At 39.2% G+C, this 20,693-nt stretch overlaps 6 protein-coding genes across 6 annotated transcripts; all 6 read left to right on the top strand.

Annotated features, from left to right (window-relative positions):
* Nucleotides 1-2,216: 2,216 nt before the first annotated feature.
* On the top strand, nt 2,217-3,146 carry LOC311021518 (olfactory receptor 6N1-like; the record flags this gene model as incomplete). Its single annotated transcript, XM_084022119.1, has 1 exon — nt 2,217-3,146. One exon carries the CDS (start codon nt 2,217-2,219, stop codon nt 3,144-3,146), a length of 930 nt encoding a protein of 309 aa, XP_083878245.1.
* A 2,568-nt stretch (nt 3,147-5,714) lies between these two features.
* On the top strand, nt 5,715-6,638 carry LOC311021517 (olfactory receptor 52E8-like; the record flags this gene model as incomplete). Its single annotated transcript, XM_084022118.1, has 2 exons — nt 5,715-5,809; nt 5,918-6,638. The coding sequence occupies 2 exons, from the start codon at nt 5,715-5,717 to the stop codon at nt 6,636-6,638; spliced, it is 816 nt and encodes a 271-aa protein (XP_083878244.1).
* Nucleotides 6,639-7,716: 1,078 nt separating this feature from the next.
* Nucleotides 7,717-8,649, top strand: LOC311021516 (olfactory receptor 6C1-like; the record flags this gene model as incomplete). The annotated part of the gene is made up of 1 exon (XM_084022117.1): nt 7,717-8,649. One exon carries the CDS (start codon nt 7,717-7,719, stop codon nt 8,647-8,649), a length of 933 nt encoding a protein of 310 aa, XP_083878243.1.
* A 2,065-nt stretch (nt 8,650-10,714) lies between these two features.
* On the top strand, nt 10,715-11,656 carry LOC311021515 (olfactory receptor 4B13-like; the record flags this gene model as incomplete). The annotated part of the gene is made up of 1 exon (XM_084022116.1): nt 10,715-11,656. One exon carries the CDS (start codon nt 10,715-10,717, stop codon nt 11,654-11,656), a length of 942 nt encoding a protein of 313 aa, XP_083878242.1.
* Nucleotides 11,657-13,461: 1,805 nt separating this feature from the next.
* LOC311021514 (olfactory receptor 8H1-like) lies at nt 13,462-14,403 on the top strand (the record flags this gene model as incomplete). The annotated part of the gene is made up of 1 exon (XM_084022115.1): nt 13,462-14,403. One exon carries the CDS (start codon nt 13,462-13,464, stop codon nt 14,401-14,403), a length of 942 nt encoding a protein of 313 aa, XP_083878241.1.
* A 2,635-nt stretch (nt 14,404-17,038) lies between these two features.
* On the top strand, nt 17,039-17,980 carry LOC311021513 (olfactory receptor 2K2-like; the record flags this gene model as incomplete). Its single annotated transcript, XM_084022114.1, has 1 exon — nt 17,039-17,980. One exon carries the CDS (start codon nt 17,039-17,041, stop codon nt 17,978-17,980), a length of 942 nt encoding a protein of 313 aa, XP_083878240.1.
* Nucleotides 17,981-20,693: the final 2,713 nt, after the last annotated feature.

Genomic DNA, 20,693 nt, shown 5'->3' with positions numbered 1-20,693 from the left:
CGTGCGTGTGTGTGCGCGTGTGTGTTGAGAGAGAGAGAGAGAGAGAGGGAGAGATGGCTATGTGCGGCCACCAGATGGAGCTATTCCTCACAGCGTTCAGGGGCGGAGCCACTGACGTCCGATGGGGTAGCGAGAGAGAGAGAGAGGTGGAGCTATTCCTCGCAGCGTTCAGGGGTGGAGCCACTGACATCCGATGGAGTAGCGAGAGAGAGAGAGAGAGAGAGAGAGAGATAGCCGTATGTAGCCACCAGATGTAGCTATGTCCCTAGCGTCCGCCGGGAACAGCTGGCTTAGGACACGTGTGTGCGCCGTGTATGTGTGTGTGTGTGTGTGTGTTAGCGGGGCACAAACAAAGAGAGAGAATGCGCGAGCGATATTCTGAGTCTCAGAAGCCGTGCCGCTACCACACGGGCTTGCGTGAATGAACTGGCGTTTATTCCGCGAGACCGGTCTTTTAACTGATAGTAGAGGCTTTCTGAGCTCGCGAATATGGCGGAGGTTAGTCGGAAACACTGTTACAGAAATCAACCCAGCTGCGTGGGTACACGATCAGCATTCACATACAGCAGCACATGAACAAACGGACTCGGCGATCCGCGATCAGATCTTAAAACACGTTAGCAAGAATTACAAGCATGTCCTACACTATCGAATCTCTGCTTCTGCCCACACAAATAGCCTCTTACTTTTGTAGATGTGAGATGCGTCGATGTGAGGGTTTCGTCCCGTGCGGTGATGGCGTTCCTTGACGCCGGCAACGGACGGTAGTTCGTGGGCGCTCGTTCAGCGCTGGATCCAATTGGTTGAAGAAAACCGTTAGTTATTCTTCCTTCTGCAGGGAAATGATGAACAATCGCGGGGCTCGGCGATTTAGTCAGCTGATTTCAGACAAAGACGGGTCGAGTTATCCGTTCTGCTGGCAGCTGGGACAGAGAAAGTTTTTCTTCTTACCGCGGGGAACGGGAGAGTCGCGCTGTCGCGGTGGTCTCCTCGGGATCCAAAATGATAAACAAAAGAAAAATAAAACGAGTAGAGAAAAAGAGGGGTAAACAGTCTGTTGCTCGTCCAGCGAGTTTGGGGGAAAGACTGCGGCCTAGGACAAAGGGAAACGCTGCAGACGTAATCTTCACCTCCTGTTGTAACGCGAGTTACTTTGGAGAGAGAGAGTTTCTCTAGTGGCCGCGGGATTTATAGCTCACGGCTGGTCCAGGGGACCCCCTGGAGTCCCATGCAGTTGCCAGCCAATAGGGCACCAGTTGTGTGACGTCAGATCTCGCGACCAGGTGGAGGTGACACTAAAATGGTGGTTGTAGTTTTTTATCTCCTTTGTCTCTTTGTCTGGCCGCATTGTGTAGGCTTTGTAGGCCGCATTGTGTAGTCCTAACGGTTAGGTCCCAACAGTACCATGTTGAACGTGATAGCAGGTTATCTTAGCATGCTACCATGCTAAACGGGGAAAATGTTGCCATGTTTAACGTATCATCAGGTCATATTAGGCTGGTGACAGCTAATGTCGGCTTCTCAGATGGTTCTGTGTAACAAACCATCTGGCTGGCCGGGTTGCTTTGAAGTCACTTCTGGTATCGATATTTTTGATAAAAATAAAAAATGATAGCTGACTTGTGATCAGACGACTTTCAAATCTAAACCAGCAGAATTTAGTGGGAAAACCAGATGTCAATATTTCATATCAACTTTAGTCTGATACTGCCATTACAGTTTGTTGGTAATGTTCATCGTCAAAACAATCTTTATTACGATGAGTGAAATGATAATGAGAAGTGAGTATCCAAATTGTTTTAATGTTTTTTTTTTTTTTTCTTTTACAGACACCTATTTTCCATTGTCGATCCCAGAGAGATGGGGTGACGTAACTATGTGTTTCAAGATAATCAGGCTCTCAGCAGCTCCACTGAAGCCACAGTGGTTTCAGCTGCCAGAACACACACGGACAACATGTAGAACGTTTAGGGTTTTTTCAGTAAATACAGTTGAGAATCTATATCCATTAGGAATGAACTTAATTTCATGTTTAACTTGTTGATTATGAATGTGTGTTTCTTGCTGTTTATCACTGTTCTTTCATTTGGTTCACTGAACTAATGCCAAACCCAACTGACTCAAACAGGTAACAAGGAGTTGCATTGAAACTGTTGATATCCACCTGTAGAATTGTCTTTTATTCATAAAACAGTGTCTGCTGCTGTCTGGGGTAAATGGATAACAGTACTAACCCGCCGTATTTTAACCTCACTATGTTTGTGAAAATAGGCAACTACCGCTATCCAGCTTTTGTCCTCTGTCTGCTGCTGTACGCTTTCATTGTCACGGCCAATCTCGTCATAATAGTGGTGATATTACGAGAGAAAACGTTACATGAGCCAATGTACATTTTTATCATCTGCCTGTCCATTAACTCTCTGTACGGCTCTGCCGGCTTCTTCTTCAGATTCCTGAGAGACCTCCTCTCCGACACTCACCTGATCCCACGATCAGCCTGTTTCATTCAGACCTACATCATTTACACCTATGGGGCCTATGAGCTCACCCTTTTGGGCATCATGGCCTATGATCGCTATGTTGCTATATGTCAACCTTTGCATTACCATGATAAAATAAGCCCCAGGATGCTCTCCAAGTTAATTACCTTTGCGTGGATCCATCCTGTCTTCGCTGTTGCACCGTGTGTTTATCTGGCCTACAGACTTCCACTGTGTGGCAATAAGATCCCGAAGGTATTTTGTGCCAACTGGCCCGTCGTAAAGCTGTCATGTGTCAGTACTGTCATCAATAACCTCATTGGCATGTTCATGACCATAAGCACGATCTGTCTGCCGTTGGTGTTCGTCCTGTATACGTACATACGAATCATTCTCATTTGCAGGAGATGCTCCTCAAAGTTCAAGAGCAAAGTGTTTCAGACCTGCCTGCCGCACATTGTGACGTTCATCAATTACTCCTTTACCGTGTTTTGTGACATCACTCTCAGCAGAATTAACCTCGAGGAGCTGAATCCATACTTGGCAATAGTTTTATCGCTGGAGTTTGTTGTGATTCCTCCCATCCTTAACCCTCTCATGTACGGCCTGAAGCTACCAGAAATAAGAAAATGTATATTTAGGATGTTGTGCTTAGAAACCAATTAAGAAACGAGAGTCAGTAGTGATGTGTGTTGCAATCAAAGGGGTGAATACTGAATGCTATTGTTGTTTGAATCTGTCATTTAGATAAATGTGAAGAGAAGTTTTCAATGTTGTAATTAAATAAAACAACTCCAAGTTGGTTGGATATTTTTCAGATGCTTATTGTCAGAGAGTTTGTTATTAAAAGTCACATTACATAGTCTAACAGGCATTGAATACTTTATTTTAAATACTTTAGATACATTCCTGATTATACATATAATCTGGTTCATAAACTCACTGTTGCACTTGTTTTAACCTGCCAAAACCCTGAGAAAAATATCTAATATTCAAGAATAAAATTAATTTAAGTGAAAGTAAGAAAGAGTTCAACTGTATTAATCCCCATCATCAAAGTTGGTCTTATGGCATAAGTTAAGTGGTTACTTCATTTATATATGAAGTACAACGTTAACCTGAAACCTGGGAGCCCAAACTAAAAGGGCTCCAAACAGCTATAGATTTATTATGATTACTAATTATGTATTGTATTGAATTATGTTACTATTCTAACTCATTGTACCCCCTAAATAACTCACAAAAGCACTTAGAAAGATGCATCTCAGCTGTATAGCCTACTAATAAGTGTGTACTTCTACTTCAGAGAAACATTTTGTAGTATGACATTAACTAGACAGAGAAATATCATTGGTTACTTTGCAAATTCAATGTTGACTCACGGCATTTAACAACTATATTATAACGTATAATTATCCATTAAACTATCCAGAATCATCCTAGATTTTATATTTAACATTGTGTTTATGATGCATCTCTTTCACTCTGCAGTTTGAATGCAGCACTTTTAGCATATTAATAGTTTTACTTTAGAAACAATTTTAAGTACTTCTACTGCTGCTAGCTGTAACATTACCTGTTAGAGAAAGAGTTAAAAGTAAATCCTTCTTCTATGGTTCTCAGAGCAATAGAAGAAAAATAAATTATAGAAACTGTTAATAAATGTAATAACAAGATGTCATCTGACTGTCATGACATAGATATGAAAACAGTAAAAAGGGTTATTGTTGGGATTTCTAAACCACTCACTCATATCTTCAATTTATCATTCCAAACCGGGCAATTTCCTCATAAAATGAAACTAGCAAAAGTAACACCGCTGTACAAAACTGGGGATCGTCACCACTTCACAAATTACAAGCCTGTTTCTCTTCTTCCTCAATTCTCAAAAATACTAGAAAAACTTTTTAACAACAGATTGGACAGTTTTATAGAAAAACACAACTTACTCAGCAACATTCAATACGGATTCAGATCAAACCATTCAACATCACTTGCTTTAACAGAACTCTTAGAAACTATAACAGACTCCATAGATAAAAAGCAATACGCAGCAGGAGTATTCGTTGATCTAAAAAAAGCATTTGACACAATTAACCACAATAGATTGATTTATAAATTGGAGCAATATGGGATCAGTGCGGTTGCCTTGAATTGGGTGAGAAGTTATTTGATGACCAACTTGTTTTCCTAATTACATTGTGATGAAAAATGTAAATATGGATTATGTTTACACTTTGTAAAATTTGTATTTATACTTTATTAACAGTAGCGCAGTCACAGAAGGTTAGGAAGGTTAGGAAACCGTGATTCTGGTTAAACGATTAGAAACACGTGTTTAAGAGGTACTGCGTAATGTTTTAAGTTATATATTTTCTAAATAAACACATTTTCGTTCAGATCTAGCGTGACTTAAATGGAGATCAGCGAGAGAAACTTGTCACTTAAAGCTATGGTCTACATTCTGAAAATCAGTTGAGCCCCCCCCACCAAACCCCTCCCCTCAGTGTTCCACAATTCAACGAGGCGGGATGACGAGTAGCAGGGGAGACGAGGGGATTGGATGGAGGGTACGAGCCAATGGGAGCCTTGGATAGTTTTTTTTTTTATTCCAAATTGTAGACCATAGCTTTAAGCTCATAGTGATCTGAAAATGGAACCGGAACCGTTTTTTTTTTTGTGAGGAAAAGTAATCAGGTGGAGTGACTTGAGCCTAAAAAAATGAATACAACTGTCAATCGATTTTTTCGTACAGAAAGTTTCTGTGCCCCTTGAATTTAATTATAACGTTACAGTATTGATTTCAATTCATTGAATCATTTCGTTCTAGAAAGCCAAATATCATCCTTGAATCGTACCGGATCGTTAAACCCCTACTTTTTGTGTATTAAACCACACAACTACCTTTCCCATAACCTTGTGCTGCCGGTGCTTAAAAACACGACCATGAAAAGTTTAAAAAGGACGGTCATAGTACTCATTAACTGATCATCAACATTTTACCTCATTATGTCATTAGAAAAAAAAAAGCCTGTCGTCACCACGATGTTGTTTGGTCCCACTGTGGAAGCTTCCACATCGATGCTGATTGGCCCGTTCGGTTCCCACAGTTCTGCCGTGGGTTTCAGAGAAAAGATTATAATGTAGCGGTAACCCTGAGGAAACTGTCACTTCATGTGGCCACACAGCAGCAGACATTTCGTTCTTTTGCCTTGTCATGAAACAGGTTTCCTGATGATGGAAAATGCTTCTGCCATCACACTGTTTACTCTGTCGGGTTTAGATTTTACACCTGAACAAAGAATAACCCTCTTCTTTCTCACTCTGCTGTGGTACTTGATGATTCTTTGGGGAAATGTTGCTCTGATTTTTGCCATTGTCATGGATAAAACCCTCCATGAGCCCATGTACATCTTCTTGTGTAACCTGTGTGTCAGCTCGCTGTATGGAACTGTTGGTTTTTACCCTAAATTCCTTGTGGATCTCCTGTCGTCGCATGTCATTTCTTACGTAGGATGCATGCTGCAGGGTTATGTGATCCACTCATCCACCTGCAGTGATTTCTCCATCCTGGCTCTGATGGCGTACGACAGATACGTGGCCATTTGTCGACCTCTAATGTACCACACGGTCATGACAAAACAGAGAGTTTCCATCTATGTCTTCCTCTCCTGGTTCTTACCTCTTTATTGTATGTTTATGAACACGGCAACGTTGCTGAGAGCCAGCTTGTGTGGCTCGCAGATCAACCGGATCTACTGTGTTAACTGGATGATAGTCACTCTCGCTTGCTCTCAACCCAAAGCGAATATCGCAGTCGCATATTTCAATATCATGTTTTATTGCCTACATTTCTTGTTCATCTTGTGGTCCTACGTGTATCTGATAATAACATGCAAATCCTCGAAGGAGAAATGGGGGAAGTTCATGCAGACGTGCATGCCGCATTTATTCTCTCTCATGATCTTCTCGACGGCCGTGCTTTCGGACGTGTTGTACATGAGATTTGGTTCCGTTAATTTCTCTCAAAACCTCCATAATTTCATGGCAATAGGGTATCTGCTCGTTCCTCCGATCGTGAATCCACTCATATATGGATTCAAGCTCACCAAAATCCGCAAAAAGATTTTGAATTTAGTTCATGTTCAAGAAAAGTGATGCATCGTGTGTGCTTATAATGTTAGAGGGTGAGCAGTAGATGCAGAAAATAAATCAATGCAATTGTTTTTTATTTTAAAAATGGAAATGTGAGATTAATTTGTTAAAATGTGTCTTTAAGTTATTTCTAGTTAAGAAGGGAGGGACATGATCACATTTATCTGCTTCAATAGTTGTTTGTTAAAAAAATGTTCCCCCATTGTTTGTTCACATGATGGTGCATGTTTCACCTTTTTTTTTTGTCACGGATCCCAACAGAGCTGATGTTAAGAAAAACTCATTACTGACTGAAAAATGCCCTGTACTGTCACATGCATGAGCTGCTGTAACATGTTCATCCAATATAACATCGATTCAACAAACCCCATGCACAATGTTTTTCTTTCATATTGCATGTACATATTGTCTGGTGGCAAAAATAAATCTGATTGTATAGAGGTCTATGAGAAAATGGTCCTACTTCTCTCTTGAATTATTATCCCAGTAAACATTGTAAACATGAGTTTATGGTCTCAATCTCTAGTTTCAAGTCTTCTTCAATCCAGCATGATGTTCATTTAGTACATTATGGTCCATTTAGAGTCCACCAGACCAGAAAGCAGGGGATGCTTTAGGGCGCGGCACCATTGTGATTGAAAAAGATGGCGATTGCCAAACTGTTTCCTCCATACAGTCTATGGGATCAAATGGACAGGCATGTTGAGAGATTCTTCAGGTCGCAATCCCCAAACTCATGTTTTGTATCAAGAGTATAGAAAGGTCGGGTTCAGGTCTCATCTCTGCAGTACTAGGGGGGTCAGAAAGCTTCGGGTAGGGGCTGGTTTTAAGGCCTAAGCAGAAGTTCGGATACATGAAAATTAGACATTGTGAAGTCGGACACTGACAGTGACTTTGGGTTTTGTGGGGTTTTTTTGCGTTGATTGCTGCACAGTTGAGAAAGATAGGAAAGCTACGTCAGAACCGTGATCAGATGGTTTGAAATCTCATGTTCACGTGCTGCTGTCGTCAGATGATATTATTAATATCAGTGCGAAGAGAGAACTCACTGCTCTGAGGGGAACGAGTTACCCTTCACATGATGGCAAACGCTTCTCACGTGAGCTTCTTTTTTCTTTCAGGTTTAGATGAAACAAAGAACCACAGAGTTGCTCTCTTTTCTGTCACTTTGCTGTGCTACTGTTTCATTGTGCTGGTTAATGTTTCTCTTATTGTGATCATCATGTCGGACAAAAACCTGCATGAACCAATGTATATTCTGTTGTGTATTTTCTGCATGAATGGACTTTACGGGACGACAGGTTTCTACCCCAAGTTTCTCTGGGATCTGTTTTCTCCCGTTCATATGATCTCTTATTCTGGATGTCTTGTTCAGGCTCTAGTCATGTACTCTTTTGCCTGCAGTGATTTGTCCATTCTTGCAGTTATGGCATATGACAGATATGTGGCTATATGTCGACCCCTGGTGTATCATTCCATCATGTCAAAGCAAAGACTCTCAATATTAGTCTGTTTCTCCTGGTTCACACCGTTTTGCATTATAGGCACAAATATTATTCTGACATCTAGATTAAAGTTATGCAGCTCATTTATTGCCAGACTGTATTGTGTGAATTGGATTATTGTTAAACTTGCTTGTTTCCCAGCTGACACTGTTGTTAACAGCATAGTTGCATATATTACAATAATATTTTATGTCTCTCATGGTTTATTCATAGTTTGGTCCTACATGTATGTCATCAAAATGTGTGTGAATTCTATAGAAAACAGGGCAAAGTTCATGCAAACATGTGTGCCACATTTAGTTTCCTTGCTCACTTTTCTTGCGGCGTTACTTTTTGATAATATGCATATAAGATATGGTTCAAAAGATTTACCTCAAACCTTTAAAAATTTTGTTGCAATAGAATTTCTCTTCATACCTCCAATTATGAATCCTCTTATTTATGGTTTTAAATTGACCAAAATTCGTAACAGAATTGTTGGTGTTGTTAATAGAAAAATTAAACATTAAGATTAATTCAAGTTCAGTTGACATGCACAACCTGTTTTGCTGGCATTACATTTAATATCAGATGAAAGAAAGGAGGTTTTCCACTGATATGCCTGAAAGAATGTCTTTTTGGGTTGTAACATGCATTTTATTACATTTGTGTGTCAAATGTTATTGTTTTTCTCAAGATTCTCAAGTTCAGAAATCAGAAACAAGAGCCAAGCAAGTTTACACATACAAGGAATTTGACTTGGTGTTTGGTGTACAACAATAAAAATAATAATTAAAAAAATGCTTCTGCTTCTAAAGTGACTGTATTTAATGAACACAGTTGTGCAGGTATGTGTACATTATTCACATTTAGCCTTTATTGTCAAACGTGCAGCACGTCTCAGATCATAAATATTCACTCTATTGAATGCAGAAATGTATATAAACCTACTTAAATGTCATTGGCAGGCTAACAAACACAATGAAACACTAAGAAATGAAAGACAAAACTTGGTGACTGATGGCAAAATATTTCAACAAGCTTGTCAGAACTTCTACACTTTAAAGCAACAAAACACAAACCAGGTAAACGGGGAATGTGGAACAACAAAAATATATTTATTCCTATTCACATTATCTGCCTTTACCTGATGTTCAGTGTTTTTGTTTAAAATGTGTGCCTATCTCAGTAGATTCATCAAAAGGAGACTTTACACTACATATTAAATCAACTTCAGTGAGACTTCTGGGGGCAATTTAGCATCAGGTATCTTTCCCAGGGGCATTTTGACATGTGAACTGGAGGAGCCGGGGATCGAACCACTGCTTGCAGGACGATCTGCTCCACCTCTGGGTCACGTCTGCTGTTACGTCCCCGGGGTGACTAGGGGTTGAGGGAAGTAACGCATTAGAAAACCCAGATAAAGCTCACTCGAGCCGGAAGTACTCACGACAATGGTCTCAAGTGCAATTAGCCATTTCTGGTGTTTATTCACAATTAACCAAACAATTCTGCAGTTAACCAACAAAGCACACAGCAGGGACAACACACTTGCTGGACAAAACACTTGCAGCTGCAACTCTGGCCCCAACTGATATACACCACCCCGGTGATTGGCAACTGGAAACAGCCACGCTCAGTCACCAGAGGCCTATACTACGAAGCAAGTTCAACATACCCAGGGAATTTTTCAGAGATCCAGCTTAAGTAACCCTAACAAAGGCAATCAGAGACAAGCGGTCACACAACGCTGTTTATCAACTCGGTAAGTCAACCCAGGGTTTCCCTTCCCAGCTATAAGTGCGTGCACATGAAAGCGGCGGAGTTTGCAGCATTTGACCAATCACCTGCTCCAGCAGGGGAGGGTCACACCTGCAGGACACAGAAGCACAGGAGAAAACCAACACAAATAAACAATACTGAAGGCTCCGAGACCGTAACAGCCGCCCTACCCTTCTTCACTCTCTGCACATCAAAGGTTGAGTAGGTGATCCTATTCAGAAACACTTTCTGTTATATTACTTGACATCTTCGTAACAAACCGATAGCAGTCCACGAGTCCATGAAGCACAGAGCATCTTGTATTGCATCGCACACAGAGGGAAAGCAACTTCATTCTCTGCTCAGGTAGCCATTACGCTGCTAGGGCTATCATAGCAAATAGTTGTTTTCTGCCTAATAAATGCTCTCAGTATGGTTAAACATATCCATGTCTGCTACTGTATAGAGATCTGGAACATAGACATAAAGACAATGGCAGACAAATTAGGAATGTAATCCCAGCTACTAGCTATGCAAATTGTCTTTGGGCGAATGCATGTTATTGGAGGAAATAATAACCAATTGAGTCTTTTGACATTTTAATGACAAAAAAAGTATTATATTTTCCAAGTTCTTTCAGGTTTGATGTGTTTTATGCATCAATCGTGTAGTAGATTGCAGCATACTGAAAGCAATTGGGAAAGCTCTTTCTGAATGCCGATTGGCCGGTTTGAATTCCCTGCTCACACGTTCCCATCGTCAAACAAGTTTAGCGCAACAGCAAAATGTATTAAAAGCACCATGCTGAGAATGGAGGCACATCATTTTCTAACCATGATGAGTAATGTGTCTCACGTGAGCTTTTTTTTTCTTTCAGGTTTAGATGAAACTAAGAACCACAGAGTTGCTCTCTTTTCTGTCACATTGCTGTGTTACTGTTTCATTGTGCTGGTTAATGTTTCTCTTATTGTGACCATCATGTTGGACAAAAACCTGCATGAACCAATGTATATTCTATTGTGTATTTTCTGCATGAATGGACTTTACGGGACGGCAGGTTTCTACCCCAAGTTTCTCTGGGATCTGTTTTCTCCCGTTCATATGATCTCTTATTCTGGATGTCTTGTTCAGGCTCTAATCATGTACTCTTTTGCCTGCAGTGATTTGTCCATTCTTGCAGTTATGGCATATGACAGATATGTGGCTATATGTCGACCCCTGGTGTATCATTCCATCATGTCAAAGCAAAGACTCTCAATATTAGTCTGTTTCTCCTGGTTGACACCGTTTTGCATTATAGGCACAAATATTATTCTGACATCTAGATTAAAGTTATGTAGCTCATTTATTGCCAGACTTTTTTGTGTGAATTGGATAATTGTTAACCTTGCTTGTTTCCCAGCTGACACTATTGTTAACAACATTGTTGCTTATCTTACAATAATCATTTACGTATTTCATGGTATTTTCATAGTTTGGTCCTACATGTATGTCATCAAAACATGTGTGAATTCTATAGAAAACAGGGCAAAGTTCATGCAAACATGTGTCCCACATTTAATCTCCTTGCTCACTTTTCTTGTGACTATACTTTTTGACATCATGCATATAAGATATGGTTCAAAATATTTTGGTCCAACCCTTGAAAACTTTATTGCAATAGAATATCTCATCATCCCTCCAATTACGAATCCTCTCATTTATGGCTTTAAATTGACCAAAATTCGGAAAAGAATTCTGGGTGTCATAACTTTTAAAATGAAATTACTCCGATAAGGGAACTGTTTTGCCTATACAAGGCACTTATATTATTTTATGGTAAATAAATGATTGTACTTGCACACAGCATATTTTACATATTTATATTATCTGCTTTTTTGCTTATTGACTCCTTATTTTTTCATTTTATGCATACAACAGATGATCCTTACAAACTAATTATGTCCTCGAATTTACCATGCTTACTCCCTTTTCTTATGATGATAGTTTTTGATGTCATGAATATGCAATTTGGCTTGAAAGATTTCACTCAAGTCTTTCAAAATGATTTTCCCAACAAATTTAAATTAACTATGGACTGCTTACAGTTTAGTTTTGTGATTGCTTACACACTTGTGGAATTTTGCTCACACAGAAGCCAAATAACTCAGAACACTTGAAGATTAACATCTCACTTCTGTGAAACTCTGTCATCAAAACCTCACATTACTTTTTCAAAATGGCATTTTTCAACAAAATTCTGCACATGTGCACCATTTGAATGAGTTTCCAAACCACTGCTGTCTTTAGAACTTAGTATATCATACTATATTGTAAATTTTCTCATGCAAGCTTCTGTGAAAAATCTTTCCAGTACAGTACACCTACTCACATTACAATGACCTTTTTTGTTTTGGCCATTTGTAAATAATACAATGTTATTGAAAAGTCACAGAAACACAAATAATTACAGTAAATTATTGCAATTTCATGATTGTGTGTTGTAGATATATAAGTGGAAAGCAGAACATAGTTTGAATTTTTGATGCCTTTGTTTAAGGTATTTCAAAGTTAAATTACTTAGATAAGGGAAATTCAACGGCCAAAACCACAAGACTCCATTACCATAGAATTTGTTGTCATACCTCCTATTATGAATCCTCTCAATTATGGTTTTAAATTGACCAAATTCTTTACTTCTAAAATGAAAATACTTTTTTTTCACCAAGCCATAGAATATATTGTTTTTCATATTATATTTAATTTGAAATATGAAATTTGCATTACTCATACTGCATATTCAGACCATACTCTTATAGCTAATGATATAAATGTACATTTCTTTTATTACTTTCGTGCATATGTTCATATATTTGCAGTTAGCCATATTTTTTGCACAATATACATTTTCTGTGTATGACTATGCATTCAGCATTGGAGGCATTTGAGATGGCCACTTTCCTGTTTTAAAGAGTTTAAATGTATCAGTTTCCTGTTTAAATTAAAGGTTTTGCTGACTCACTAAATGTGGCAATTTTTTTTAACTGAAAATACTGTTGATGACTGTGCAAGACAGATGGATTCTGGGTTAGGCTTGAGCATGCCTCAGACTTATGGTGTGAGTGGTACTGGAGCAAAATTGGAGCGGAACACAGTGCAACACTTTTTATGTCACTCAAATGCGACAACTCCTCTGACTAAAGGCATCCCCCAGGGTCCCATGCTTGGTCCCCTCCTGTTCACCCTATACATGCTCCCCTTTAGACACTGTCCTTCACAGGCTTTGATTCAATGTGTTCATTTTATCTCTGGACTGTCACTTGAAATATTAGATTTTGTATTCAATGGTAAAATCTTAGGAACATGCATCCAACCACAACTATTTATTTTATGTAATTTATGTTTTGCTTGAACAGTATCTCAACATACTGAAAAAAAGAAGAGAAACCTCTTTCAGGTTGTTGATTGGATTGTTTGAATTCCCAGATCATGTGTTCCCATAGTCAGAAGAGATATTAATAACAGTGAGATGAGAGAACACGCAGAGTGTTAATGAAGGAAGTACACAACACAACAACACAGCGTCAAATGTTTTTCCATCCATGATGGATAATATCTCTGATATAAGATCATTTTTTCTTTCAGGTTTAGATGAAACAAAGAACCACCGAGTTGCTCTCTTCTCTCTCACTTTGCTGTGCTACTGTTTCATTGTGCTGGTAAATGTTTCTCTTATTGTGATCATCATGTTGGACAAAAACCTGCATGAACCAATGTATATTCTATTGTGTATTATCTGCATGAATGGACTTTACGGGACGACAGGTTTCTACCCCAAGTTTCTCTGGGATCTGTTTTCTCCCGTTCATATGATCTCTTATTCTGGATGTCTTGTTCAGGCTCTAGTCATGTACTCTTTTGCCTGCAGTGATTTGTCCATTCTTGCAGTCATGGCATATGACAGATATGTGGCTATATGTCGACCCCTGGTGTATCATTCCATCATGTCAAAGCAAAGACTCTCAATATTAGTCTGTTTCTCCTGGTTGACACCGTTTTGCATTATAGGCACAAATATTATTCTGACATCTAGATTAAAGTTATGCAGCTCATTTATTGCCAAACTCTATTGTGTAAATTGGATCATTGTTAACCTTGCTTGTTTCCCAGCTGACACTATTGTTAACAACATAGTTGCATATATCACAATAATATTGTATTTTTTTCATGGTATTTTCATAGTTTGGTCCTACATGTATGTCATCAAAACGTGTGTGAATTCTATAGAAAACAGGGCAAAGTTCATGCAAACATGTGTGCCACATTTAGTTTCCTTGCTCACTTTTATATTTACGTTACTTTTTGATATCATGCATATAAGATATGGTTCAAAAGATTTTGGTCAAACCCTAGAGAACTTTATTTCAATAGAATATCTCATCATACCTCAAATAATGAATCCTCTCATTTATGGCTTTAAATTGACCAAAATTCGGAAAAGAATTATGGGTGTCATAACTTTTAAAATGAAATTACTGGAATGATAAGTGAACTTTATTGCCTATTATAATTAACAGTTTTTTTGGTATATAAATGATTGTACTTTGATAGTTGAACTTGCACATGGAATATTTTTACATATTTACATTATCTGCCTTTAGCTTATTGTCTGGTACATTTGTCATTTCATGCATATGTCAGATAGTCCTTATGAACCAAATTATTTCCTCTTAATATATTTGCACTTTGCATGTATGGAAAACATGTAAGCAGACATGCAAACGTGTGTGCCAAATGCAAGCTCCTTACAGCCTTTGCTTATGATCATAGTTTTTGATGTTATAAATATGTAATTTGGCTCAAAGATTTCTAATCATGTTTTTCAAAACGTTTTTTTCCAAACAAATGTAAATTAACTATGCATTGCTTACACTTTAGTTTTGTGATTGCTTACACACTTGCTGCTGAATTTTGCTGAATGTCTTTTTGTTGAAATGCATTCATTTGTAGACTGTTTTTTCTTCTTCTCAAGATCTAGGGCAATGAATTATGAGTCTCTTTTTCTGTTAGTCATCTAACATTCTGATATTTTTCTGAGTATATTATATTGTTTATTCTCATTATTCACATGTAGCCGTGTCTAGTCAATATTGTTGAGAGTGTGTGTTGATAAGAATAAAGAAAATGCAATGCTCCTAAATCATACCATCCTCTCTGAATAAAATAAATGGAATAACATCAGAAATATTACATTTTGTCACGTGTCATTGACCTGCTTGTCAGATCTTCTTCCCTTTAAACAACAAATGCCCACTGAACCTATCAAACTGGCCTCCAGATGAATGAGGCTCTACATTTTATTTGCTTATATCTTCTTGTCCACTGAGGAAATGGTTTAATGTTGACTGTTCTACTTCCTGTTTCCATGTTTGTCTTAATATACACATTAAAGGTTGAGTAGGTTATTCTATTCGGAAAACCCTTTCTGTTTTATTACTTGAAGTCCTCGTAACATACCGATAGCAAGGAATAAATTAAATGATCAGACATAAAAAAATGTTTTAAAAATGTCATCTGTGGCTGTGGCAGGACTGTAAAAACCTTGTCCAATCAACCTTTGTGTTACTTGTTCGCTCAGCTTCATTCTGGAGCCGCACAATAAAAATCATGAGCGTTTTCTAGTCCTGCTCAATGTGTTAATTGTCCTGAGATGACTTCTGTTGTGATATGACACGATAAATCAAATTGAATTGAACCACAGTGAATTACCAGTGCTGAAAATGGTTTAAAGCGATCAGTCCAGTCAACGTCTTGACATATGGCCAATGCCTTTGTTCTGTATTTGTGTGGAATGATCCAAGGTAAGGTATCATGACGCTGGGAGGACTCTTATATCGGCGACGTGGTTGGGATGGATTCATCTCGGCGTGGCTGTGCCTGCTGCCATGGACCACTACTGTTGATACTATTGCTTCTGTTAATACCACCACTACTGTTAATGCTACTACTACCATACTACCAACACCAAATGTAGTTGGAACCCAAGGGCCTGGGCTGCACGAGATTTCTGCCTAAAAGCCTATTAAGGCAGTTTTTTCTCGCCACTGTCGCTGTAACGCTTGCCCCTGGGTGATGTTGGGAATTTGAAATTGTGTTGACTCTTGAAATTTTTAGCGTATTCTAGTCCTGCTCAATGTGTTAAGTGTCCTGAGATGACTTCTGTTGTGATTTGACACTATAAATAAAATTGAATTGAATTATATTAGATATGAAACATAAATCTAAGAGGGTAAATCAACTTTGACCTATTTCCTTCCTTACATGACTTTTTGCTCAGTAATTGCTAAATAGCCTCCCCTGCTGGAAAACTGGATCTGAATCTAATAATAATTTAGATTTCTCTACTTGTATTTATTCTAATGTGTCATTTTTATTTGGCTTATCCATTTGCAACAGTATGAGTAGACAAAGCAGGGATATCGACCCATCTAACTGCAGTGTGTTCTGAATTTATCAGAGGCCCTTCTCAACTTTTTATTTTTGTATATTGTATGCTTTGCTCATATAAAAGAGAAAAGCTCTTTAGTAAGCCATATTATTTGCACAACATGCAATTTGAACTGAAAATACTGTTGATGACTGTGCAAAACAGATGGATTCTGGGTTAGGCTTGGGCATGCTTAGACTTGAGGTGTGAGTGGCACTGGAACAAAATTGTAGCGGAACATAGGGGGCGACACATTCTATGCCACTCAAATGTGACAAGTCCTCTGACTAAAGGCATCCCCCAGGGTTCCATTATTGGTCCTCTTCTGTTCACCCTCTACATGCTCCCCTTTAGACACTGTCCTTCACAGGCTTTGATTCAATGTGTTCATTTTATCTATGGACTGTCACTTGAAATAGTATAGTTTATATTCAATGGTAAAATCTTAGGAACTTACATCCAACCACAACTTTGTATTTTCTGTATTTTATGCTTTGCTTGACGGTAGATCTCAACGTACTGAAAAAAAGAAGAGAAAAGCTCTTTCGGGTTGTTGATTGGATTGTTTGAATTCCCAGATCATGTGTTCCCATAGTCAGACAAGATATTAATAACAGTGAGATGAGAGAACACGCACAGTGTTAATGAAGGAGGTACATAACACAACACAGGGCCAAATCATATTTCCATCTATGATGGATAATATCTCTGAAATAAGATCATTTTTTCTTTCAGGTTTAGATGAAACAAAGAACCACAGAGTTGCTCTCTTTTCTGTCACTTTGCTGTGCTACTGTTTCATTATGCTGGTAAATGTTTCTCTTATTGTGATCATCCTGTTGGACAAAAACCTGCATGAACCAATGTATATTCTATTGTGTATTATCTGCATGAATGGACTTTATGGGACGACAGGTTTCTACCCCAAGTTTCTCTGGGATCTGTTTTCTCCCGTTCATATGATCTCTTATTCTGGATGTCTTGTTCAGGCTCTAGTCATGTACTCTTTTGCCTGCAGTGATTTGTCCATTCTTGCAGTTATGGCATATGACAGATATGTGGCTATATGTCGACCCCTGGTGTATCATTCCATCATGTCAAAGCAAAGACTCTTAATATTAGCCTGTTTCTCCTGGTTGACACCGTTTTGCATTATAGGCACAAATATTATTCTGACATCTAGATTAAAGTTATGCAGCTCATTTATTGCCAAACTCTATTGTGTGAATTGGATTATTGTTAAACTTGCTTGTTTCCCAGCTGATACTGTTGTTAACAACATAGTTGCATATATTACAATAATCATTTACGTATTTCATGTTTTATTCATAGTTTTGTCCTACATGTATGTCATCAAAATGTGTGTGAATTCTATAGAAAACAGGGCAAAGTTCATGCAAACATGTGTGCCACATTTAGTTTCCTTGCTCACTTTTCTTGGGGCGTTACTGTTTGATATCATGCATATAAGATATGGTTCAAAAGATTTTGGTCAAACCCTAGAAAACTTCATTTCAATAGAATATCTCATCATACCTCAAATTATGAATCCTCTCATTTATGGCTTTAAATTGACCAAAATTCGGAAACGAATTCTGGGTGTCATAACTTTTAAAATCAAATTAATGGAATGATAAGTGAACTTTATTGCCTATTATAATTAACAGGTTTTTTGGTATATAAATGATTTTACTTTGGAAGTTGAACTTGCACATGGAATATTTTTACATATTTAGATTAACTGCCTTTAGCTTTATTGTCTGGTACATTTTTCATTTTATGCATATGTCAGATCGTCTTTATGAACCAAATTATTTCCTCTAAATATATTTGCACTTTGCATGTATGGAAAACATGTAAGGAAACATGCAAACGTATGTGCCAAATGTAACCTCTGTACAGCCTTTTCTTTTGATCGTAGATTTTGATGTTATGAATATGTAATTTGGCTCAAAAGATTTCTAATCATGTCTTTCAAAACGTTTTTTCCCCAACAAATGTAAATTAACTATGCATTGCTTACACTTTAGTTTTGTGATTGCTTACACACTTGCTGCTAAATGCATTAATTTGTAGAGACTGTTTTTTTTTCTTCTTAAGATTTAGGACGATGAATCATCAGCCACTTTTTCTGTTAGTCATCTAAAATTCTGATAATATAAAATATGTACTTTCTCTGAGTATATTCTTTTGTTTATTTTCATTAAGTCACATGTAGCCGTGTCTAGTCAATATTGTTGAGAGTGTGTGTTGATAAGAATAAAGAAAATGCAATGCTCCTCATCAATACCATCCTCTCTGAATAAAATAAATGGAATAAAATCAGAAATATTACATTTTGTCACGTGTCATTGACCTGCTTGTCAGATCTTCTTCCCTTTAAACAACAAATTCCCACTGAACCTATCAAACTGCCTCCAGATGAACGGGGAGTGTGAAACTAGTGTCTTTGGTAACTGTAACAGTCTGGAGCATCTTAACTGTTGAACAACAAAGCAAATCACAGCCAAGAAGTGAATAATTCTGCTTCCGCCGGCCATGAATGAGGCTCTACATTTTATTTGCTTCTTCTTGTCCACTGAGGAAATGGTTTAATGTTGACTGTTCTACTTCCTGTTTCCATGTGTGGCATAATATACACATTAAAAGTTTAGTAGGTTATTCTATTCAGAATCCAATCAAAAATGTCGGGCCGGATGGAGAAATTGGACGACCTGCGACCTTGAGCCCACTCTCCTGATCTCGAGCGCTTGTTTGGCATTCAGGGGGACCAGCTTCGAACACAGGTCTGAACGAAAGGGGCAGGACTTTTTCGGTTTAGCGATGTGTTCAAAGTCAAAATTTCTGTGGTTTTTCCAAATTACCTATTCTTCCTTTGACTGCCTTAAGCTGACTTTCTGAACCCTGGTTGCTTTGGTTTGATCTGTCACGTTCAAGTGTGTTGCTACTTTTTTTGAACAATATTTTCAAATGGAGTGTTGCACATGTTGTTGTTTTTTTGGACTGAAAATACTGTTGATGACCGTGCAAGACAGATGGATTCTGGGTTAGGCCTGGGCATGCTTCAGACTTGTGGTGTGAGATGTACCAGAACAAAATTGGAGCGGAACATAGGGCGAGACTTTTTATGCCTCTCAAATGCGACAACTCCTCTGACTAAAGGTATCCCCCAGGGTTCCATGCTTGGTCCTCCCCTGTTCACCCTCTACATGCTCCCCTTTAGACACTGTCCTTTACAGGCTTTCATTCAATGGGCCCTAGTTTCGTGGCGCAGCGCAGGGCGGCGCAGGGTGGCGGAGCCGGCGCAATGCAAGTTTCGACCCGCGCAGCCTTGCGCACCGTCAGTTTGGCAGTTTGGTGGATCGCCTGCGCCAAGATGGGTGTGGCGGCGCAGCAGGGGGAGGCGTCACAGATTCAGCTTGGCGTAGCGGAAGTTTCGTGGCAAAAAGCCTCGCCGAGACTGCGCTGAAAGCTCGCCAGCTCCAACCTGGTTTACTTCCGGCGCAAGGCGCAAGGCGTAAATAAAGTCCATTCATTCATTGCGATTCACAGCTGGCGGAGTGGAAGTTTGGCTGACGGCGCGCAGTGCGCTCACGTCACCGAGACCTCACAGGCAGGTTTCCACAGTTCCAGGCACATTTAAATGCAATAAATAATCACAACAAACACTATTTAATGCAACTAATTGAATCAACACGTGAATTTATATCTATATAGATTGTCCCGTCACATCTGACGTCAGATCAAAGGCGGATGGCACGCGTAACGGAAACTCAGCCTCTCGGACCAAAACATCTCCTTCTCTCTCTCCTGTTTTTTATAATATGGGCATTGTTATTATTATGATACGCGCGCACAGCGCGTGATGCGCGTGGTGGGAGCGGCGGCGCTGCTTCTGTCATCGGGTTGTCAAGTGACGGATCTTGCACTGAACCTCCCCTAACGCATTAAAGGAGAGGAGAGGAGCTCATTTGATTGGTGAAGATCTGAATCGGCTGTATTAATCCCAGTCCAAGCCTCGTCTCCTCCTCGTCTCCTCCTCGTCTCCCACTCACGCCTTCTTCTCCTCCCTCTTTCCCACTTGCGCCGGTGGGCGAGACGGGAGGTGTGCCTGCGCGAGCCTGCGCGAGCCTGCGCGGTGGACGAAACTTGCAAAGTCCAGGCGGACACACCCCGTAGGCGCGGCGCAGGTGCGCTGAAAGTTGACTGCGCCTGGTCTACAAAACTAGGGCCCATAGTGTTAATTTTATCTCTGGACTGTCACTTAAAGTGATGGTTCGGAGTGAAATGCACCCTAGGTAATTTCCACCATGACATCCAGCCAAATACCCCCTCAGAAGCATTTTT

Source organism: Eutrigla gurnardus, assembly GCF_963514095.1.
Source record: "Eutrigla gurnardus genome assembly, chromosome: 12".
Lineage (NCBI taxonomy): Eukaryota > Metazoa > Chordata > Actinopteri > Perciformes > Triglidae > Eutrigla > Eutrigla gurnardus.
This window is presented reverse-complemented; position numbering and strand designations above follow the sequence as displayed.